At 38.2% G+C, this 21069-nt stretch overlaps 1 protein-coding gene across 2 annotated transcripts in view; it reads right to left on the bottom strand.

The window, feature by feature from the left end:
• Positions 1–374: 374 nt before the first annotated feature.
• Positions 375–21069, bottom strand: part of LOC110174884 (band 4.1-like protein 3) — a 141596-nt gene continuing 120901 nt past the window's right edge. The window contains exons 16-19 of one of the 2 annotated variants that reach the window (XM_020940995.2): positions 19178–19276; positions 17588–17668; positions 17156–17271; positions 375–3020 (exon numbers count right to left, since the gene is read on the bottom strand). In XM_020940995.2, coding sequence (XP_020796654.1) covers positions 17161–17271; positions 17588–17668; positions 19178–19276 — 291 coding nt within the window. In that variant the 3' untranslated portion in view covers positions 375–3020; positions 17156–17160. The remainder of the gene's footprint in view (positions 3021–17155; positions 17272–17587; positions 17669–19177; positions 19277–21069) is intronic. The other variant, XM_020940996.2, reaches the window with a different exon arrangement.

Raw genomic sequence — 21069 nt, 5'->3', positions numbered from 1 at the left:
TCAATGTACTGTATCATCACATTAAACAATACAATATCTGAAAAACGCAAAACATAGCTCATTGTGTTAGATTATGAAGAGTAGGGGTGGGATTAAATAAGTTTTCTTCTTCCCACTCCTTTTTAGGCTAATCATTTTTTGTTGTTATTTTCATTTCTATTATGATTTCAAATGTTATATATTCCATTGTAAAAAAAAACAAAAACAAAAAAACAATACATACATTAATACATTTGATTTTTGAGAAAATGAAAGGGATTTTAAGTGCACCTTATAGTCCGAAAAATACGGTAGTTTTCATTTTTTCTGGCATCAGTGGCAGGTGTGGACACGTGAAAGACCAAAAAGATCCAATGATAAACACAACGTGGTAGTTTTAGTATTGTGGTCATGATTTTATTTGAGAAGAACAGCAAATGAAAACAATGCGTTGGCTGCTGTGGTGTGGGGGACGTGGTCGTGTGGGCGGCGGTGAGAGATGCATTTGAACACAGTTTAAAAGCTCATATGTCCAGAGGTCGCTTTTTTTTTTTAACAACCTCCGAAACATATTCTTGCACAGGCACATTAAAATCCAGCTTGATTCCTTGGCATTAGTGGGAATTTCAAAACAAATAAAATGGAAAACAAATAAGATATGTTAAAATGATCCGAAAATATATAAAATACCACAAAATCAAAATAGGTCAAGACTAATTTGCCGTTTGCTAGATAAGCTCTGATATGTACATTGCAGGACCATACTGTATAGTGATTTTGGTGTACGTTGTAGCGCCCCCTATGGACAGAAAGGAGTGAGGCAATGCACGCTGGCAAAATAAAGGTTGGCACTTTTCTACAGCGGAGGTTAAATAGTCTATGCTTATAGTAACATATACACACAGCCTATAGCAAATATAAAGGTACGCCGGGTAACTTTTCGGGCGGAAGGTCTGCAGTATATACTCGTCTCTATGGGGATGTTATTGCTTTGCCTGGAATGTTCCGCAGTATGGCATTACACAGATTTTTCCCGCAGAGTTTTTATCATAGACTGCATAAAACAATCGTGACGTCGCCAAACCAAATGAGCGGTTACGGCGGATATTCTGACCATATTTTGGAAATCTGAGCGCAAACCCAAAGAGTAGGGTGACCAGATATTCAAAATTAAAAACTGGGACACACCCGGGTTGGGATGGTCGGTAAAATTGTGGAAAGAGCATTTACGTTGTCCTTACTCGACTCACACTTGTCAGTATTTACTAGAGATGTAACGGTACAAGTATTCGTGCCGAACTGTTTTGGTGCAGGACGTTCGGTTTGGTGCTGTTTTGTGCACGAGTGAGTTTGCGCAGTTTGTGTGTGTTTACATTCCTCCACTACATGTGCAGCTACACTGACGGCTCTGCTCTTTAATATTCACAAGGGAACTCGTCCGTGATTGGGGTGGCAGTGTTTCCCGCAGCGCTTTGTAGTTAGGGCGGCCGCCTTGATAACAATTGCCCCGCGCCTTGACTATGTCCCTCTGAACCACGTGATCTCTGTCCCGAGCGAAAGGGTATTTACAACCGCTGGGGACGTTGTAACTGCAGCAGATCTGCTCTTACTGCAGACAATGTGGACAAGTTGGATTTTCTGGCCAAAAATATAAAGACTGAATAAAACGTCAAGCTGGAACTGTTCTGTTCTTTACTTTTTGAAAAGTTTTGTTTACTGTTTACAAGAAATTTATTTTTTATAACATTTCATACATTTGTTGCTTATTTGAGAATATTTTATTTAACTTATTAGTATTACCAAGCAGCACTTTGCGTTTATTTTAATGTACCATTTGTATAATGTTAAAACAAACAGTTGGTTTAATAAAAACACAAATAAACAACAAGCAAATGGTTTTACATTTTGTTCCCATACTGTACCGAAAATGAACCGAAGCATGACCTCAAAACCGAAGTAAGTACTGAACCGTGATTTTTATATACCGTTACACCCCTAGTATTTCATCGAAGGAAATTTTTTTTTTGCCTGCTCATTTTCAGGCATGTTTTTCTGTATTTTAGCTAAAAGAAAAACACAATATATTGGCCTCTTTACAGTTGGTGGGTAACAAATTGGTCAAAAATAGGGACATTCCTTGTATAAAACTGGGACACAGGGCTCAAAACTGGGTCTGTACTGGGTAAAGAGGCACATCTGGTCACCCTATCAAAGAACCAATCAGGAGCGAGGGTGTTGAGGGTACGCCCTTTCGCTTAGCAACGCTGTCAGTCAAACCTGTTGGAAGCAACCTTGGGGAAAGAAGGCACCGGATTGGTCTGTTATTGATGTTTCTGTGTTAATTCAGAGACAAATTTGCAAAATAAAAACCCCAGGATCATGTAGAGCGGGTTAAAATAAGTAAATTGTCACTAGAGCTTCTATTTTGAACGTGGCAACTAGAACGGTCTGTGTTTTTTATTGCAAAAAAACGCATTGAAAAACAGACAGTCGTACAGTGAGCCGGTCCACCCCTCCACAGATCCGACCTGCACCTCAACCTGCTTGCCTCCATGGAGAACAAGTACGTCGAATACCATACTGTGGAACATCCCAGTCAAAAACAACAACATCCCCATGGCGACAAGCAGGCGGCAGACCCCCCTACGCCGGAAAAGTTACACGGTGCGGCTTTAAACTGGAGTGATGGCTTGTTCTTAAATAAAAATGCAGCTACAATTAATATTATTTTCAGTAATCATAAAATTGCATCAACGTCATATTAAGGCAGTGAAAGCAAAAAAGAGATGGCTCCACTTTTTTGAAACCACTTTTTTGTTCAGATCGTACAGTTTCGGAGAGTATTCTTTGCACAGGTTTTGTCCTTTTCATGCTAAAGGTGATATTGTTGGTTTTGCAGGTGTATGGTGGCGACTAGCGCGGGCTGCGGTTCTTACAAAGCCAAGTCGTGCTTTAGTCCCGGCGCACGATGCACAGTTAGGTTTGTATTTTTGGAGGTTTGAAGTTGAGAAGTTGGACAGAAGATGGCGTTCTGGTCACTCCTGGAAAAGCAGAAAAATACAGGTTTAGTATTTCGAAATTATGCAACTTTTATCTTATAAGTTTGATAGTTTTAATGTATTTCTTTTAGCCAGACAATGTGTAAAGAGATCTTAAAGGGCCCGTGTTAAGCAAAATTTAGAATGTTGTTATGTAGGGATGTAACAAAAACCAAAAATATCGTGATACTGTATCGTCAAAAGTCTCCAAACAATATCGTGGGCTGTCAAAATATATCAAATCACAAGTTTCTTTGCTTAAATGCATGGTTTTATAGTAGCAACAGCTCATAGACATATGGAACTACATATCCCATGGATTCCTTTCAGTGCAGACAACATGAATTTATATGTTTTTTACTTGAATTCTTGCGATTATGATGGAAATAATTCACATCAAAATCTTGTCAAGGTATTTTAAAAGCAAAAAAAGTGTCCTAATCTACAATTATATCAGCTTCTTCAAAATATCGGAATAAATATCGTACCGTGAGATTTGGCTATCGTTACATCCCTATTGTTACGTCATCAAAAACATATCTGGAGTTGTGTTTTGTTTCATTCACACGTCTGAATAATCCTTTATTATTAGTTTGTCTACATTTCCAAAAGGCGAAATGCTCTTTTTTTTCATGAAGCGATAGTATTCAACTGAACAGCTCGTTTTATCTTTGTTCAGTTTTCATTGTTTTCAGTTTGAGAGAAGAACTCCTTTTTTTCATTTGTTCCATTCATGAAAGATGAAAACTAAATAATTATGTTTCATGCATCAGTGTGAATGAAAAGGAGCAGAAAGAAGAATTATAGACTTGTAATCTGTGTGTCATTTGTTTAGTCATTTTTCAAAATAAAACCAAAAATAAGAAAACGAAAACACTATTTTCATCATTATTTGTCTCCTAAACCAAAATGAAAAAACAGGTAATGATTTGATTTTTCAGTTTTAGATTTTGTGTTTAAATGAATAATGGAAAAAAACAAATAATGACCGTTTCTCGTTTCCGTCACTTAAACTGCGATGCCGGACTTTTGCATCGCATATGGACTGAACCAGTACTATATCAGGACTAAAACAGGACTAAACCAGGTCTGAACCAGGACTATATCAGGACTTAACCAGTACTGAGTGTTGGGACGGACCTGGAGGTGTGCCCACGTAGACTGTTGGGTGATCAGGACTGAGACAGGTTTAGTCCTGTTTTAGTCCTGGTTCAGTCCGTATGCGGTGCAAAAGTCCGGCATCGCAGTATAAGTCACGGAAACGGGAAATGGCCGTTATCTGTATCCGTATTAAAAACGAATCGTTATCTGGTTTTTTCATTTTGGTTTTGGAGACAAATAATGAAGAAAATTCAAAAAACCACTTCAACGGTTCCAAGGACAATTCATAAATACAGTTCATACTTCATACTTCTTCAGCATATCACGTTTGTCATTTCTTTTAAACACTTGAATAGATTTTGAAGCTTTGATTTTTTTCATTTAGACTGTTCCATACGCCGACACTTTTGATTGAAACTGAAACTGAAATTTTTCCATTGTTGTTGTTCTGAACCTCAAAACTCAGCCTAAATCTGCAGGGTTTGTGCGTTAAACATGTGCAAACGAAACAAAACACAACTCCAGGTCTGTCTGTGATGAGGAAACAACATTATAACATACAGTAGATTGGAAAAAAAATGTAATATGGGGCCCTTTAAATGTCAAAATAAGCAGCATCTCTGTACATTGTCAAGTCTAAAAAACAAACATGAACTCTTTGGGATGGACAAAGACACAAAAGCATTAAGCTGGATCCCTTTAAACCTGACATTTCATTAGGTTTTCATACAATTTACTGTCTAGTGGAACTTATATTTGAGTCTGCATATTGTTTTTAAAATGAATTTGTTGCATAAAGAACATTATTTGAGTCACTGATGCTTGTGCAGGGTTAAATGTGACGTCGCTTTCAGGTCTATAGTGGATTAACTGATTGAGAACAATGGACAGGTTTACAATTTACTTTTTAGGAAAACATGTCTTGTGTTAAAAAAGAATTTGAGTAATGATAAAATTATAACTGTGACAGAAAAAGTACGAGTGAAATTGAGGTAAGAAGTGAGATATACACACTGGTAATCCTGTGTTATGATAGATTACTACATTATTACTATATTTGATACAATTGTGTGATTAAAAGGAGTTTTTTGAAAGGTAGGGTGAAAGGTAAATGTCTCTATTTACCCGGGACAGTCCATGTTTTGAGCCCTGTGTCCCCTGTCCCAGCAGATTTATCCAAAACCAGTGATCTGTCCCAGTTTTATACAAGAAAGGAAAAGAAAGGTGTCCCTATTTTTGACCAATTTGATCTAAACCAGGACTAAACTAAGATTAAACCAGGACTACACCAACTCTAAGTAGGGTGACCATATTTTCAAACTAAAAAGCTGGGACACCTCAGGTTTTTTGGTGGTTGGTAATAATAAAAATGTGAAATGAGTGCATAATTAAAAAGAACTGTTGCACTCGGGCCATTCACGACAAACATGTGAGTCAGTTTATTCACATTTTCTTTGTGTTTTGATAATTTTCAAGCAGCTTTTCTGTAATTTACCTCAACAAATGACAATTTATGCTTCTCTTTACTGTTTGCAGGGATAAAACTGGTCAAAAATACAGACACCTAGGACATTTCTTGTATAAAACTGGGACAAATCAATGGTTTTGAATAAATCTGCTGGGACAGGGGACACAGGGCTCAAAACTGGAAGTGTCTCCGGTAAATAGGAACGTCTGGTCACCCTGACACTAACCCAGGACTAAAACATGACTATCACTATTTTTGACTAATCTGATCCCTGCCAACAGTAAAGAGGAGTGTAAATTATCACTTTAAATTATTTTTTTTTTACCAAAATACAGAAATCTGTGTTTGCGAATGACCATAAAGCAAAAAAAAAAAAAAAAAAGCAGTGTCAGAAGTTCCTCAGATCATGACTGACACGAGAATCCACAATGGTACACGCTCTTTTCACAATTTTATTTATACCAACCATTCAAACCTGGGTGTGTCATGACAAAGTGTGTTTAGAATTTTGAAAATCTAGTCGTCCTATTGAAATGTAATTGTCTCTTGTTTGATGAATAAGGAACAAAAACTGAGCTACAAATCAGCAGTGAACTTTCTGGTTGAACCCGGAGGCGACGTCACGACTTTACAATCCCACAGGCCTTTGTCCAGTTATAATTAATGTATTATTTGATGAAAGTTCAGTTGGGAGTAACATGTTCTGCTTTGTAAACAAAAAGGCAAATCTGTATGAAACTACATCAGACGTAGGCCTATTATTATAAGTAGTATTCAGTGATAATTATAGCGTTCAGTATTCAGGTAAATTAAGCTCAAATGTCCAGAGAAATAGAAACTTTCAGAATAAAATTAGAATAGGGTCACACACACTTAGGTTGGGATGGTTGGTATGAATAAGTTTGTGAAAAGAGAGCCTAACATTGTCTTTTCTTAACTTTGTGAGTCAATTGTAATTTGAGGGATTTCTGACAGTGGATGTTTTTTTTCTTATGGGTCATTTTCAAGCTAATTTTTTTGTATTTTAGTTAAACAAATAACAATATATTACCCTCTTTACAAGGGGTGTAACAGTACATGTATTTGTGCCGAACTGTTTCGGTACGGGACGTTCAGTTCGGTGCAGGAATGTGCACGAGTGAATTCACGCAATTTGTTTTTGTTTACATTTCACCACTACAGGTGCAGCTACACAGAGGCTCAGCTCTTTAATATTCACGAGGGAACTTGTCCGTGATTGGAGTGGCAGTGTTTCCCCCAGCGCTGACAACAATTGACAACACTTGCCCCCCGCCTTGACAACGTCCCTCCAAAACCACATGAATATTCACAAACTTGAAGTTTTATTTACTGTTTACAAGGTACTTATTTAAAAAAAATAATATTTCATACATTTGTTGATGATTTGAGAATATTTTATTTAACTTGCTGGTATTACCAAGCAGCACTTTGCATTTATTTTATTTCCCTGTTTGTATAATGTTAAAACAAATTGTTAGTTTAATAAACAACTGGTTTTGCATTTTGTTCCCATACTGTACCGAAAATGAACCGAACCGTGACCTCAAAAACAAGGTACATACCAAACAATGATTTTTGTGTACCGTTACACCCGCACTCTTTACTGTCGGTGGTTATCAAAGTGTTCAAAATAGGGACACCTTTCTTTTCATTTCTTGTATAAAACTGGGACAAATCACTGGTTTTGTATAAATCTACTGGGACGGGGGACTCAGGGCTCAAAACTGGGACTGTCCCGGGAAAACAGGGACATCTGAACACCCTAAATCAGAATTTTTTAATATGACCTGCATTGTTACACTATATTAAATGACTTTTTAAAATGTGAATGGCAGGTTTAAAGGAATCCAGTTACGTCCAAGCCTAAAACCAGACGCCCTTCACTTATTGTAGCCGCCCAGACTAGATGCACACTGAATATACAAGAACAGAAACAAGAGTAAAAAAGTGTTAAAAGTTTAAAAACAACACGACATGGAAACTATGAAACATCACTGCATCATTCTTTGTGCATCGAGAGTGGAAGCACACGGACGTCAGAAATCCAAGAAGAGCGTTTCAGTCACAGGAGCAGAGGACAAGCCAGGCATTCCCACATGAACAGACATGCACCGGTCCTCATCCCAAACGCTCCCATTTGGGATCGCCACAGCGGGAAGCTAATCACTGCATTAGCTTCACTGACAGAGAGAGAAGAGAGACGAGAGAGAGAGAAAGACAGAGGGAGAGAGAAAGAGAGATAAATAGATAGAAGGAGAGAGAGTGAGGGAGAGAGAGACAGAGTGACAAAGAAATAGAGAGAGTGAGAGATAGATACATAGATATAGAATGAGAAAGAGTGAGGAAGAGAGACACAGTGAGAGAGAAGAGAGATAAATAGATAGAATGAGAGGGTGAGAGAGACAGAGAGAGAGAGAGAAAGAGATAGAGAGAGAGAAAGACAGTGTGAAAGAGATAAACTGAATGAGAGAGTGAGGGATAGAGACCGTGAGAGAGAAGGAAAGATAAAGAGATAGATTGAGAGAGAGTGAGGGGACCGAGACAGAGAGAGTGACAGTGTGAAAGACAGAGTGAGCGAGAGATAGATATATAGGTAGATAGATAAACAGATAGATAGAATGAGAGAGACAGAGTTAATATGAGGGAGAGAGAGAAAGAGAGTGGGTGAGAGAGATAGAACAAGGGCGAGAGCAAGAGAGAGAGAGACTGAGAGAAAGACAAATAGATATAGAATGAGAGAGAATGAGAGTGAGAGACCATGAGAGAAAAAGAGAAATAAATAGATAGAATGAGAGGGAGGGAGAGAGAAAGAGAGAGAGAGAAAGAGAGATGAATAAATAGATAGAAGAGAGTGTGAGAGAGTGAGATAGAATGAGGGAGAGAGAGAGAGAGAGAGATTGAGAGATAAATAGATATAGAATGAAAGAGTAAGGGAGAGAGAGAGAGAGACAGAGAGGTAAATAGACAGAATGAGAAAGATTGAGGGAAAGAGACACAGCGAGAGAGAGAATGAGAGAGTGAGGGAGAGAGACCATGAGAGAGAAAGAGAGCTAAATAGACAGAATGGGAGAGAGTGAAGGAGAGAGAGAGAGAGACAGTGAGCGAAAGAGACAGAATGAGAGAGTGAAAGATAGGTGAATAGACAGGATAGAATGAAAGAGACAAAGGGAGAGACAGTTAGTGTGAGGGAGCGATTGTGGGAGAGAGAGAAAGAGTGGGAGCGTGTGAGAGAGAGAGATAGACAGAGAGAATGAGAGAGAAGAGTGAGAGAAAGAGATAGAGAGAGTTAACGATAGATAAATAGATAGAATGAGACAGAGTGTGAGAGACAGAGAGAGTGAGAGAGAGAGATAAACCGATAGAATGAAAGAGCAACAGAGAGAGAGATGGTTAGTGTGAGAGTGAGAGAGTGGGGTGGAGAGAGAGAACAGAGATAGATAGAGATAAGGATGAAAAACAGATGAGTAGAGAGAAGAGGAGAGAGAGAGAAGACAGAGAGCAGAGACAGAATGAGAGGAGAGGAGAGAGAGAAAGACAGAGACAGTGAGAGAGAGCAGAGACAGAGAAGAATGAGAAAGAAAGAAAGAAAGAGTAGAAGATCAGTGTGTTGAGAGAGAAAGAGGAAGGGTGCAGAGAAGAAAAGGAGAGAGAACAGAGAGTGAACAAGAGAAAAAGGGGTAGAGAGATAGAGAAGGAGAAAGCGAGATGGAGAGGCAGATAAAAAAAAGATAGTGGAAATCGGAGCGTTCCAGAGACGTTATTAAAAGGAGGTTAACACATGCTGCAGTCGTGATGGAATGAACCGTTTGTCGGAGCTCCACTCTGAACTGACAGAAGACGAGTCCAAACACAGAGGGACCAAAACACCGCCTGAAGGAACGACCTTTCACTACACCAGGATTTTGAAGTACTACATGTTTAAGACAAGACTATATGGAGGTTACATGCAAATCTGAACTGCACAGTACTGAGATAAATGTAAATACTGGCCATAACTCGCCTTTAAAGGGCCAGTTTGGAATTTTGGACCTCATTTCCTAGTGAGCCAGAGTGTTGGAGACGTGTGGAGACACTTCTTAAAATATTCCATCCAGTCCTTATATTGGTTAAACTGCCACTAAAAACAGTCTTACCCACTCCACAAAACACCCGAAACAAATCTATTATTACGCCAGACTGTCGATGTAAATGTCTGTGTTGATAGAATAATGTTTGAAATAAAACTAACCTTGCATCGCATGAAAGTTGAGGGACTATTTTCTCATATATCAGTCCGCCGCTGCCAAACTTTATATCAGGAAGTACAACTCGCTGCTGCTGCTCAGACATAAATTCTTCAAATATGAGGTTGGTTTTACTTCTAAAATTCTTCTATCGACACAGACATTTACATCGACAGTCTGGTGGAATAATTGTTTTACTTTGGGTGTTTTGTGGATTGGGTAAGACTGTTTTTAGTGGCAGGATAACTATGGCCATTGACTTGCACTAGCCTAGCACCAGCGACCTCTGCAAATACAAGGACTGGATGGAATATTTTAAAAAGTGTCTCCACACGTCTCCAACACTGGCTCACAACGAAATCAGGTCCTACGTCCAAAATTCCAAACTGTTCCTTTAAGAAATTAACATTTAAAGAGCTTGTACTACACTATTTTCTGATCTACTGTATGTTATAATGTTGTTTCCTCATCAAAAACAGACCTGAAGTTGTGTTTTGTTTCATTCACACATGTTTAACACACAAACCCTGCTTCTCCCAAACAGAAAACACTCTGATCCACCTTGTGATGTCATGTGGTAATAAAGGAAGTGCTCCACTGTGTTTTTAAACTTCATATACCTTCACTAGAATCATTTGGATGATTTCAGCTCTGGAACTTGAAAACTTTGGCTACGTTTCAGACTGCAGGGCTTAATGCTCAATTTGGGATTTTTTTGTGAAATCTGATTGTTTTGCGAGGTTGTTCACATTTCCAATTAAATGTGACTTGTATGTGATCTCCAGTGTGAACTTTAAACACCCCAAAAGTGTCTCACATGCACATTGAAGGACACGATGACGTCACACACAGCGAAAGTGCTCAGTGTTTACAGAAGTCACCTAAACACTGGGCTTATCTCTCAAAATACGGTCCAGTTCTTTGTAAAATGGACAGGTTACACGTCCACGGTCGCTTCGTTTGTTTGATTCTTTATCTTCCTTGTATTTGGCTCACAGACTCTTTATTTTTCGTTGACATTGGAGCCAGGACCGACTGTAGCTGCGCTCTGAAATTTCTTTGTCAATCATTTCAAAAACCATCTGGTTCCAATAAGCCCCCTCCAATTTGGCCTGAATACAGCGATCAACCCAAATATTAATAAAGTCACTTCCTCGCTTTCCCGAGACTCCGAGCCTGACGTGTAGGTGGGATGAATGCGACCTGACCGTTCAGACTGAAATCGCATGTCAAAAGATCGGATATGTATCGGTTTTAGGAGCACATATCCAAGTGAAAAAACAGGATCTGTGTCATTAAAAGATCAGATACAGGTCGCATAGGGGTGAGAAAATTGGATTTGGGTCACTTCAGGCTGCAGTCTGAACGGAGCTTTAGACTTAGGATCCACTAGGGGAATTATCTGGACACAGCAGCTCACTCATTACAATATAATACAATAACAAAGAGCAAAAATATAAATAGTAATAATTAAAATCTAAATAAGTAGCAACAAAATAGCAAGAGACAGGTGTCAAATAAGACATAAATATATAAATCTAAATGTACATGCCAAAATAAAGTAGAAAAATAAGTAATAAAATATAAAATCTCAGCTAGGAACTGCAACAATGACATGATTATTGACAGGACATAAGCTTGACTACCACATCATGACATCACAAGGTGGAATAATAACAAAGGATTACTCAAACATGTGTGAATGAAACAAAACACAACTCTGGGTTTGTTTTTGAGGAGGTAACAACATTATAACACAACTTAAAGCTCACAAGAGTCAATTTTTTTTAATATAGGACCTTTAATGTTGATTATTTTTCACTGTTGGTCACTGTTGAGCTACATTAACGCAAATTTTGAGGGGTTCTGTGAAACAATATCTTGGTTTTTGTGAGCTAGAATCTTGATCTTGCTGGTTTTCTGTGTGAGAGCTCCCTGTGCAGAGCTAAATAGGAGTGCGCGTGTTCCTGCGTGCGTGTGTGTGTGTGTTGATATCAGGTTACGTATGAGCAGGTTGGAAGCGTCCGAATGAACTGTGAGGAGAGGAGCTGGTCCAACCTGTATTCAACCTCTGCACTCCGCCCATGTTTGCTGCTGCTGTGGCCTTTGTTTGACCCTGTGTGTAGTCAAAACAACGCACCGAACACGGTTTTGTAGATTACGGTAAAGCGTAAATGTTGTCACTGTCATTTTGAAACTAAGGAATAGACCTGACACTCAAAACTGATTCTGATATGATTCTGATAAATTTTTTAGTACTGCTTTTATGTATTGATTTTATTATTGTTATATTATGTATTAATTCTGTTAGTTTCCTCTTGGTTGGAACATAATTCTACAGATTTTTTTTTAAGTATAATGTTTTAAATTGCTATGTAAAGCACTTTGGAAACGGTCTTGTTTATCAAATGTGCGATACTAATAAAAGTCGGATTGGATTTGTGATTGAAGGTCCGTCAAATGCTTTTCTCTACTTGCTTTGTCTGAAATGTTTCACAGTACGGCATTAAACCTTTGTACCTTCATGGAGACCAAACCAGACCAAGTTACAGGTCAGAATGTTATTTTTATGTTATTTTTGAGCTATAAAACCACCTGTAATTGAATAAATGTAAAGTAGAGCGGTTTAATATCATACTGTGGAACATTCCAGCCAGATAAATGGCATATCCATAGAACAGAGTCCTGCACGGGTCCATTTTTAGAGACCAGCACCCACCCGCACCCACGCAGTACAGCACCGCACTCGCCCAATGACTTGTGATTTTATCAAAGTTAAATTTTATCAAAGTTCTTAAAGTTAAGACCCATTAATATTCCACATGTTACCCGCCCGTGCCCGTGATAAATCACACACAAATTCAAATCATTCTAACTGAAGCATCGATCAGAATACGAATTGAAAAGTTACAACGTCAAGAATTACAATCACGAAATGAAATGAAACAGTTACGGTTACGTCTTCTTCAGTACGAATACGAATTCACAGATGCGACTCGACTGTCAAAAATCCATCATCACTTCACAGACATTATTTACTGAGCGGAAGAAACATTAATCGAGATGCCGCACTTTTGCGCTGCACACGCTATGGACTGAACCAGAACTAAACCAGGACTAAACCATGACTAACCCATGACTAACCCAGGAACTAACCCAGAACTAACCCAGGACTAACCTAACCTAGGACTAACCTAGGACTAACCTAGGACTAACCCAGGACTGACCCAGGACTGATTCCAGGACTGATTCCAGGACTGACCCAGGAGGACTAAAACCAGGACTGAAATGGGAATAAAGCAAGACTAAACCAGGACTAAACCAGGACTAAACTAGGACTAAACCAGGACTAAACTAGGACTAAACCAGAACTGAACCAGGACTCACTGTCGGGGCGGGCCCGGAGGTGCGCCTGTGTAGACTGTCGTGTGACCGCAGGCGAAAGGACCGGCGTAGACCTCCGCGCTACACAGACCTAAGTGCAGCCGTCGCCCGATCGCACTTTACGGTCACCCTGCTCCACGGGCTCGGGTTTCTCTTTCTCTCTTAAGTCCAAGATTAGTGTAGTCTTGGTTTAGTCCTGACCCGCCCGTGTGTAATTACTATCCGCCCAAAAAATTACAGAATGTTATAACCCGCCTGTTTCAGCAACTATTTGCCCGTACCCGTCCCCGGTGCAAGACTCTGCCACAGAAACAAGCAGGTGACGGACTCCCAACCAGAAAGTTCCACAGTGCACCTTTCACTCTAAGCTTCAGCAACTATAAAATATTCAAATGTCAAATATATCACAATATAATTAAATATATAAATAACATAACATAAAACATGGAATTACTGCTTTAAAAACGAAAGTGTGATTGGATTCTTTAGCACTGGTGTGTTTCAAAGTGGCTTATGTATAAAAGAAAGAGGCTTATGTTCCTGATCTCCAGCAGGGGGCAGAGTGCAGAGGTTGCATGAGTCCAGAGTATTACACAGGATTTAAGCTTTGTCATTACAGACTGTGGCTACAATATCCGGTCTGAGCACAAACCCAGTGACCTGTGCAGGAGCAGGGGAGTGAGGAGCCTGGGATTTGTCGTAAAAAACGCTAAAATCTGTATTTTTTAAAGGTTCTGTTTATACTAGTGTTCTAAAATATACTGAAATTTCAAGCTCGATTTGGATACTGAGGAAAAAAGTTAATCCATGTATCATTTGTTCATTCACTTTTCAATATTAAACCAAAAACAAGAAAATGAAAAAACAACAATTTTCTTCATTATTTGTCTCCAAAACCAAAACCAAAAAAACTGATAACGAATTGTTTTTTCAGTTTTCGAGTTTGTGTTAAATGAATAATCGAAAAAACAGATAACGGCCGTTTCCCGTTTATGTGACTTAAACTGCGATGCTGGACTTTTGTGCTGCATACAGACTAAACCAGGACTAAACCAGGACTAAACCAGGACTAAACCAGGACTAAACCAGGACTAAACTGTTTACAGTCCTGGTCTGGTCCCGGTCTGGTCCTGGTCTGGTCCCGATCTGGTCCCAGTCTCAGTCCCGGTCTCAATCAGTCTGGTCCTGGTCTGGTCCCGGTCTCAGTCCTGGTCTCAGTCCTGGTCAAATCCTGGTCTGGTCCCAGTCTCAGTCCCAGTCCGGCCCCAGTCCGGCCCTGGTCTGGTCCCAGGTCTCAGTCTCGGTCTACTCCTGGTCTCAGTCCCAGTCTGGTCCCGGTCTCAGTCTCGGTCTCAATCACAGTCTGGTCCTGGTCTGGTCCCGGTCTCAGTCCTAGTCTCAATCCTGGTCTAATCCTGGTCTGGTCCCGGTCTCAGTCCCGGTCACGGCCCCGGTCTCAGTCTCAGTCCCAGTCCAGTCCCAGTCTCAGTCATGATCTGATCCAGGTATGGTTCCAGCTTCAGTCTCGGTCTGGTCCCGGACCTGGTTTAGTCCTGGTTCAGTCCGGCATCACAATTTAAGTCACGTAAACGAGAAACAGCCATTATCCATTTTTTTCACAAACACAAAATCAAAAACTGAAAAAACAAATCATTATCAGTTTTTTTAATTTTGTTTTTGGAGACAAATAATGAAGAAAATAGTTGTTTTTTCATTTTCTTACTTTTGGTTTTATTTTGAAAGACGAATGAACGAACGATACACGGATTCAACTTGATTCTCAGTACAGATTCTGATACTAAAATGATAATTAAAAACACAATGGAATATCAATTTTCAACCTTGAATAATAGTACATTTTTATATTATTATTATGTGGTCTTATATCTGTGTAACCCCTCAGTGGTCCAGGTAGGTTCCATAATGGTCCAAGGGCGAATACAGCTCAGGATTATTCTAAAACTGTTCAAAAAAGGTTAATTTCTGTTCTACGACTGTGACTTTAGTATCAATACTCATTTTTAGTATTGATTAGTATCTGAATTTTGATACTTTTGGACTTTCTTATTCAGTATTTGTTAACCTTGTATGTCCCAAGTAAAATATGACAGCACCATGGTTTAGTATCTGTGCGGTCCCGTGTTACAGAGCAGCGATGGCAGTGTTAGTAGAGAGTGGTGCAGGAGCCCGCACAGAGCAGTGGCTGATGGGAAAGCAGCAGCATGCCCGAGTAGACAGGAGCAGAGTTCAGACCAGTGTTCAGACGGACACATGCGCACGGATCATCGATAAACGCATATTTGTGTCACTTTAGGGCTATGTACGGCGAAAACTAGACAAAAAAAATCAATAAAGCTAATATACAAAACAACTAAAACTCCAAAAATTATAATCTACTGCCTAATCTCATGCAGTGAAGTATTAATTTATACAAGAAATCTGTCAACATTTTCATTATAAAAAGTTGTTTTCATTTTGCCTTCCTTCCTTTCATGATTTAATCCATTTGTACATTTGAAGTGATGTGAAATAATTTGCTCAAAACATTAACAAACAAGCCCTGACACTCTACATTTTATTTATTTGTCATTAAGTCGAATTTTGATCGCGATTTCAGTTTATGTGTCAAACGGTCTCCAAACTCATATCATCAAGTTGAAACGATAAAGCATAACAAAGTTTATTTTGGGATATTTTTTATATAAATAAGTATATTTATTAGATTTTTTTTTAAATATAGAGATTGTAGAACAGCTGGATATATAGTTCATTTTGGATACATTTATGTTTTTCTATGTCTTATTTCATGTTCAAAGTTTATTTTATTCATGTTATGTTTTAAACGTCGCAAAACTACACTAAGGTACATATTTGTAGCCTATTTTTATTCTAAATTTGAAAGTTTTATGTAAATTATGAATAACAAAGTGTTGTTGTTTTTTTTGAAACAGAGAGAAATGCAGTATAAATGCATCGTGTAACTAAAAAATAATCATTTGTATAATTGTGATTTCAATATTGACCAAAATAATCGTGCTGATTTTTTTTTTTCATAATCGAGCAGCTCTATTTGTCATGCTGTTAATGTTTAGAAATATTTTTAGTCCAAATTTAGTTAAAAATACCACGCTAATTTGGTCAACTACATCCATAATAATAAAAATAATAAATTTTCTCATAAATTTATATGAACTAATATTATGAATTGTTTTATGTTGCTCCGTGATGCTGACACAAGTTCCTAGTTTGTGAATTTTGTGCGCTGATAAAAGCATTGAAACTTTTGCTTTCATATATACTTATTATTTATCATATTATCAGTTATCAATATCTATTTTGTAACTTTTTAAAGAAATTGTTATTTTCAGATCACAAAAAATAGAAGCACTTTTACTTTTACTTGAGTAATATTTTTATTGAAGTAACAGGACTCCTACTTGAGTAAAAACTGTGGTTTCTCTTCCCACGGTGAGTAAATCTACACGTTATAAAAGTTTTATGTTGACACTGATTTAAACAGTTTGGTTTCTTTTCTCCTTCAGATATAATTTAGTTTGTTTCATTTGTATCCATCCTTTGAAAATACCAGCTTTTGCGCATAATTTAATGTTTTTCCCTTCAAATTATAATCAGTTTAAATGATAAATCAGATGTTACGACTCTTGAACTCACCCTTACCTGAGTAGCTGTTATCCCAAATACTTTTTACTTGAGTAATTTGTTGGACCACTACTTTGTACTTCTACTTGAGTTATATTATTTTGCTGTAACAAGTCAATTTTTTATTACTCTACACCTCTGTTTTTTTGTGAATGAAAACGTAACACAAACTATGCCTTTATAATGACCTCCATGCACATGTGGATCTCGGTCTGAAGCACTTGGGACCAGCGTGAGGACCTCGTACAGACCAGGACTGCACTGGGACTGGAGCCACTTACCTGTGTCAGTCCTCCCCTTCCTCTGGCGTGATCTCTGTCTCTTTATGAACCACTACTTTGGTCACTGACATGTCTGGGTGCTGCTCTTTAGCCTCCTTTATGGCTTGGGCCAGGGCCTAATGTGGGTGCAGTACCAGCGGGGACCACCAGGGGGAGACACACAATGGGGAAAGAGGGCAGGAGGGATGTTGGATTCAAGATCAATAAATAAACAGGGATGCTAGTATTACAGAAGTGTACTGCTATAAAAACAACAAAGTTAAACGTGTATATTTACATTCTGGCCTTGCTGCAACAAATAATTTCAGCTTTAATTGCCCATTGCGCTCAAATGTTAATAAACCAAATTTGAAAAGTAATAATTAAATTTTGGGGAATTTCAAAACAAATAAATAGGAAAGTTTAAAAGAATTTGGGATCAAAATAAATCACCTCATCATGGTCGATGTCTGCATCTCCCGTGATCACGATTCTTTTTTCAATTCTTGTCTCTGATATTCCTCCTTTCACCGTCTGAAAGAAAAAAAGAAAAAAAAAAAGTTACAAAAAAAAAGTGATGCCTAAAGTGCGTGCCACTATCAACTTCTTGTTTTGTTTTAAGATCTGAGAATTAAAGCTATACCTTTAAAGCAAAGATCTAAAAATAAAACAAAAAAGTAACTTTCTGGCACCATGGCATTGATGTCTCCATGGAAATAGAAAACCATACTTTGGAACTTTCTCCATGGAGAAGTTTTATGTCGTACTGTGGAATATTACAGCCAAATGAACAACAAAAAGCAAGAGTCAGGTTTGTGGAGATGCGAGCCTGCTCACGGTAAGAATACATGTTTTTCAGTGCAACCAAATTGTAAAAAAACATGCTTATAATTAGTCTATTTTTGCCTAAAAAATTACATACCGTATTTTTCGGACTACAAGGAGCACTTAAAATCCTTAAATTTTCTCAAAAATCGACAGTGCATCTTATAATCCAGTCCACCTTATGTATTAATTCTGGTTTTGTTTACTGAATTTAAACTGCATTTATGTGCTACACGGCGCTCAAAAATCTGTCAAAATGTTTTAGTATGACTTTGGTAAACTACGAAGCTGTACCGGTTGAGGGATTGTTGGAGCATTACGGCTACCATAGTCAGGAGCCTCGTGGAGTTGTGTCCTCATAGTTTACGCAAATGAGCCATGTGGTTTTAAGTTTTGTTTCTGTAAAACGTAAACAAATGTGCGCGAAGCTGCATTAAACACATTATTACTCTATGTATATTTGAATCCTCCTCGTAGGAAATAAAAAACAAACTTAAATTATTCACCCACATTCACATTCATAATACACATTCACCAAGACAGAGAGGAAACGCCGGGCGAGTTACTCCGCCTGGGCTAAAGGATCAGTCTCAAGTGTCACTTGTTTGTCTCGCTTAATGCACTTTATAATCCAGTGCGCCTTATGTATGAAAATAGACAAGAGAATTCTACATTATTGATAATGCACCTTTAATCTGGTGCGCCTGATAGTCCGAAAAATACGGTAAGCTTGTTGCTATTGTGATAAACAATATAAAACAATAACACTGAACAGAGTCCCATACTGGTATCAGATATGGCTGAAGTTGGAACAGAGAGTGTAATGTTTGAACTTTTATTTACACAAAGTTGTTCTGGAGTTACTTGAGAGGTAAATAACAGCTATATAACAGATTTGGCTAGATTTAGACAGATAAATGCCTAAAACAGTAAAGAATCAGCTCTAACCTTGAACTAAAGCTGAAGTAAATTGGAGTTTACTCTGCTCTGCTCGTGTCTTTTACTAAATTGATCAAAGATTTTCAGATTTTGTGCAAGTATTTCCCAGAACAATAAAGTGTAGCTCTCAATTGTAACCGCAAAATAGATCAAACTTGAAAAAAAAATCAAATCTGGTAAACAAAAGCGATCCACATCAGGCAGAGACAGTGTGCCCCTTTCATTGGGCCAGATGCGAGGCGTTATCGGGCTGACACAGGATGAACTTCGACCCCTGACCTTCGTGATGTGAGTGGTCGTCGTGGTGCTGGTGGTTTCCGAGGTGATGGTCTGGGCGCTTAGCAACACTCCGGGGTCTGCGTCACCGTTCGTCTCCGCCTGCAACAAAACATCTTGAAATCACTCCACGCTCATTTACTCTTTCACACGCCACTTCTGACTTGATTTATTCAATTTGACTCTGTATTAATTTTATTAATACTCTATCGATACTTGATCACACTGGGAGGAAGGAGGGTTCTACATATACGGTCTACGGTTAAATGTTCAGCAGTTACCATGGTGACCAGAGCACACATAAGCAAACAGTCAAAAGAAGTTTTAAGACAGTCTGAAAACGCAAGAAAAAATACAAAATGGATTTAAACAACACTTTTGGCCCCATTTGGGTGTTGGGTGTTTGAATAAAAAAGTGAAACTGAAAAACTGTACATATCTCGATACGTACGTACAATTCTATACAGTTCAATTAAAAATAAAGCCTAAATCATGGGTGTGTTCTTGTGCAAAATTAATATGAAAAAACACCATTTTAATAATCAAAAGAGTGAAAATGTCAAATGTGTCACATAAACGAGTTTAAAACTGTAGCGCTGTAACAAAATATTTTAGTAAAATATACCAAAAAATGCTCTTGGTGATATATCGAGCCCACAGCAGCCCATGATACTGACACTGTATTGTCACATTAAACGATATATTGATATTTCGATATTTTTGCACACCCATACTCAGTGTTGGGAAGGTTACTTTTAAAATGTATTCCCCTACATATTACAGATTACATACCCCAAAATGTAGTTTGTAACGTAATCCATTAAACTACTTAAAGTGAGTAACGTAATCTGAATTAGGGGTGGGCAAAAATATCGGAATATCGATATATCGTATCGGTTAATGTGATGATACAGTATCGATATCGCGGGCTACTGTATCGATATTTCACCAGGAGTATTTTAGGTGTGTTTTACTAAATTATTTTGTTACAGTGCTACAGTTTGTTGCTTGTGGAGTGAAAGGAAACTCATTTATGCGACACATTTGACATTTTTACTGTTTTAAGGATTAAAATGTTTGTGTTTCATATGAACTCTGTACAACAAGTAATTTAACAAGGACTTTTAGTATCACAGCCACGATTTAGCCTTTATTTTTTATTGAACCGTATCGAATCGATTTGAAATATATCATATCGATCGAAAGTGCACTGTATCGAGATATGTATCGTATCGTGGCCTGTGTATCGAGGTGTGTATCGTATCGGCAACTCCTTAATGATACCCAGCCCTAATCTGAATACTTTGGATTACTTGATATTGTCACGTTTTTTCAAACTACATGAATGTACCAACCACATCCTGAATATTCATGTTTGTTCAGTCTTTATTTGACCAGATTAAAAATATTATTGATAGAGAAATTATTTTTATATGAGATCAGTGCTGCCTTAAATTATGTTCACCCTACTGTTAGTGTCATATTGTATTAGTTTAGTTTACTGCTGGTTTAGAAGTGGTTTTAGTCCTGGGTTTAGTCCTGGTTTAGTCCTGGTTTAGTCCTGGTTTAGTCCTGTTTAGTCCTGGTTTAGTCCTGGTTTAGACCGGGCTTTAGTCCTGGTTTTAGTCCTGGTTTAGACCAGGTTTTATTTCTGGTTTAGACCTGGTTTTAGTCCTGGTTTTAGTCCTGGTTTAGACCTGCTTTTAGTCCTGGTTTTAGTCCTGGTTTAGTCCTAGCTTAGTTCTGGTTTAGACCTGGTTTAGACCTGGTTTAGCCCTAGCTTAGTGCTGGTTTAGTCCTGCTTTAGTCCTGGTTTTAGGTCTGGTTTTAGTCCTGGTTTAGTGCTGGTTTAGACCTGCTTTTAGTCCTGGTTTAGCCCTGGTTTAGACCTGCTT

Source organism: Boleophthalmus pectinirostris, unplaced genomic scaffold (assembly GCF_026225935.1).
Source record: "Boleophthalmus pectinirostris isolate CB_2022bp ecotype Guang Dong unplaced genomic scaffold, ASM2622593v1 HiC_scaffold_16, whole genome shotgun sequence".
Classification (NCBI taxonomy): Eukaryota; Metazoa; Chordata; class Actinopteri; order Gobiiformes; family Gobiidae; genus Boleophthalmus; species Boleophthalmus pectinirostris.
Note: the sequence above shows the minus strand (reverse complement) of the source record. Positions and strands in the feature narration are given on the sequence as shown.